The 2,298-nt window shown below is 44.0% G+C and overlaps 2 protein-coding genes across 2 annotated transcripts in view; both read left to right on the top strand.

The window, feature by feature from the left end:
- Positions 1-442: 442 nt before the first annotated feature.
- Positions 443-2,117, top strand: LOC103520742. The gene is made up of 3 exons (XM_008485843.2): positions 443-526; positions 1,102-1,798; positions 1,897-2,117. The coding sequence occupies exons 1-2, from the start codon at positions 460-462 to the stop codon at positions 1,764-1,766; spliced, it is 732 nt and encodes a 243-aa protein (XP_008484065.1). The 5' UTR covers positions 443-459; the 3' UTR covers positions 1,767-1,798; positions 1,897-2,117.
- Positions 2,118-2,125: 8 nt separating this feature from the next.
- The window catches only part of LOC103520743 (AMP deaminase 2-like), a 5,853-nt gene continuing 5,680 nt past the window's right edge, over positions 2,126-2,298 (top strand). The window contains exon 1 of the mRNA XM_008485844.2: positions 2,126-2,163. Coding sequence (XP_008484066.1) covers positions 2,126-2,163 — 38 coding nt within the window. The remainder of the gene's footprint in view (positions 2,164-2,298) is intronic.

Below are 2,298 nucleotides of genomic sequence, written 5' to 3'. Positions count from 1 at the left end.
CAGAACTTTCTTTTGTGTCCCCCCTTTGAATATTTAGGTGCCGTCCGTGCCAAGATTCGTCAAAGGTCGTATGACTTCGACATTTCTCGGCCCAGTGTGACGGATAGCATACTCGATTCTGAACTCTACGATATTTTCGGCTACACGGAGCGAGGTAACCTGAACGCACCGCATCTCCCCTATGCCCAGAATTTGAAGGATTTATTTTCCCTTTCTAGAGTGGCGATTTTTGTCTGAACGCACCCCCGACTCTTTGTTTTTCCTGCCAGTCCTTCCCCCCCAGGTTGATTTTTTGATGCATTTTTAAGACAGAAAAAAATATTTTCTCTATTTGGAAGTTCAAACATTCATTTACGACTACAAGTGAAATCAGGATTTAATCTGCCATCGCTAGGTAGGAGCACATAATTATTGACGTATCCGAACCAAATGCTAATGACGGCAAGATTTCTGCGTGAGATGGACAATGTGGCGTCTCTTCCTCACAGCACCAAGATAGTTCATGAGGATAAGAAAACCATAGCGGGTAAGATCTAGCCCGGAGATAGCACGCTTTGCCCTTATTCCCCCCCACACACAACTAAAAATCTTTGTGTGGATTTCACCAATATTTTTTCAGTCGTTAGAAGGCCTGTTAAGCTAATAGCCTGTTAAGTTCCATTTGATTTGTATGGGCTTAACAGGGTTGTTAAATGATAGAGAGGCTGAAAAGAAGGTTGGCGAAACCCTAAAACCCTATCATAAAGAGAAAGAAATCTTGGCTGCAATAGGAACCAATGGATTTCTAAATGCCTTTTTTGGCGGAAATATGGGGAAGTTTATACGAGATTTGAAAGCCCTTGAAAAATTGGGTTGTAGAAGAATGTTTACCTTCTCTTCATTTAAGAATACGCTTCTTTTTTTTCCACTTCCTCTTCCTCCACTTTGTCGTCTGTAAAATCACCGCCCTGATGAGACTGATAAGTCCCTTGTTATGTTTTTATAATTACCTACACAAATAGACCTGCCATTCAGATTAACTCCCACAGCCTCTGTGTCTTGTCCACGTCTTATGATTTGTTCCCCTCGTTCTAAATCCGTTACCTCTCTCCATCTCGTCAGATACGGATAAACACTTCAAGCCTAGTGATAACGATAGCAGTACAGATCAGGTCGCTCCCTTGTGGCAATACAAAACCATCAGCGATCTATCCAACCAGAAGAGCGTGAGCGATCACGATAGAAATGAAAAGAACCCGAGCCAAGCTCGACTTGTAAAACACACATTTGTCCGCACGTCTTCTGAGAAGCGAGGTAGTTGGAGGAAGTATGAAACGTTTGCTCACACTGCCCTTGCCAAGTTGGAAGAGGAGCAGACAGGCAATGCAATAGTACGTAGCGCTCCAAGTGGACAAACGAATGAAACTCACGCACCTAGCGGAGAAACAAGGAACTACAGGCGTGGTGACCAAAGAAAAGATGCGAACGCCCCTAACGTTGAAACTGGGAATGATGCGAACGTCCCAAGTGGACAAAACAAGAATGCCCCTAGCGGACGAACGAACACCGACACTGACGCCCCTGGCGGACAAGTAAAGACCGATTCGTTTTTGATAGCATTGGCCAAACGTTGTATGTGGAAGGAATGTGATCTGAGTGGTTGTCAAGGTAACGAATTAGCGGCCATATATCAGCTATCAGCATGGTACTGTAGGCAGGTAGATCCAAAGGAACAATGGAAAAGAGCTTTAGCTCAGAGCTTGGGCAAATTCTCGACAGGCTCTTAGAAGGCACACCACTTTGAATAATTATTTTCTATTTTCCACACTTGCGATGACCCCTTTCAATCGTTTACTTTCCACTGCCCTGTATTGTTGGCAGTTTGCAACGATTCTGCCCCATGGCCTCATTTTCTATTTGCCTCTATTTTCCACACTTGCGATGACCCCTTTCAATCGTTTACTATCCACTGCCCTGTATTGTTGGCAGTTTGCAATGATTCTGCCCCATGGCCTATAGTTTTCACTCACAGTATATAAGTCTTGTTACACTTTAGATAGTGCTGCTACCTTCACAACTAACATACCCGTATGATTTCAGCTGGTAATATTCAACTCAGGACTGGGGTTGGGTTACAGTTGCACATATGCACCGCCTCTGTGCCATGATAGCTGATGGACCTCTGTGAGTACTCTGAACATACTTGGACTTTTGGATAAGGGGGATTTTTTTTTAAAGAGGTTTGACAGAGGGAACTGTAACTGCTAAGGTCTTATCGTCCCGAAATCGAAGAGAAGGAAGACAGGATAGGAGAAAGCC

The sequence above is a fragment of the Diaphorina citri genome, unplaced genomic scaffold (genome assembly GCF_000475195.1).
Source record: "Diaphorina citri unplaced genomic scaffold, Diaci psyllid genome assembly version 1.1 scaffold4022, whole genome shotgun sequence".
NCBI classification, from domain to species: domain Eukaryota; kingdom Metazoa; phylum Arthropoda; class Insecta; order Hemiptera; family Psyllidae; genus Diaphorina; species Diaphorina citri.
The sequence above is the reverse complement of the archived record's forward strand: the minus strand, read 5'-3'. Positions and strand labels throughout refer to the sequence as shown.

What these genes read in the sequence shown, in the direction of transcription:
- LOC103520742 (XM_008485843.2), top strand. Translation starts at nt 460, where the DNA reads ATGGACAATGTGGCGTCTCTTCCTCACAGCACCAAGATAGTTCATGAG. An exon ending in GGATAAGAAAACCATAGCGG is followed by an intron (nt 527 to 1,101) that starts GTAAGATCTAGC and finishes CCATCTCGTCAG; the next exon opens with ATACGGATAAACACTTCAAG.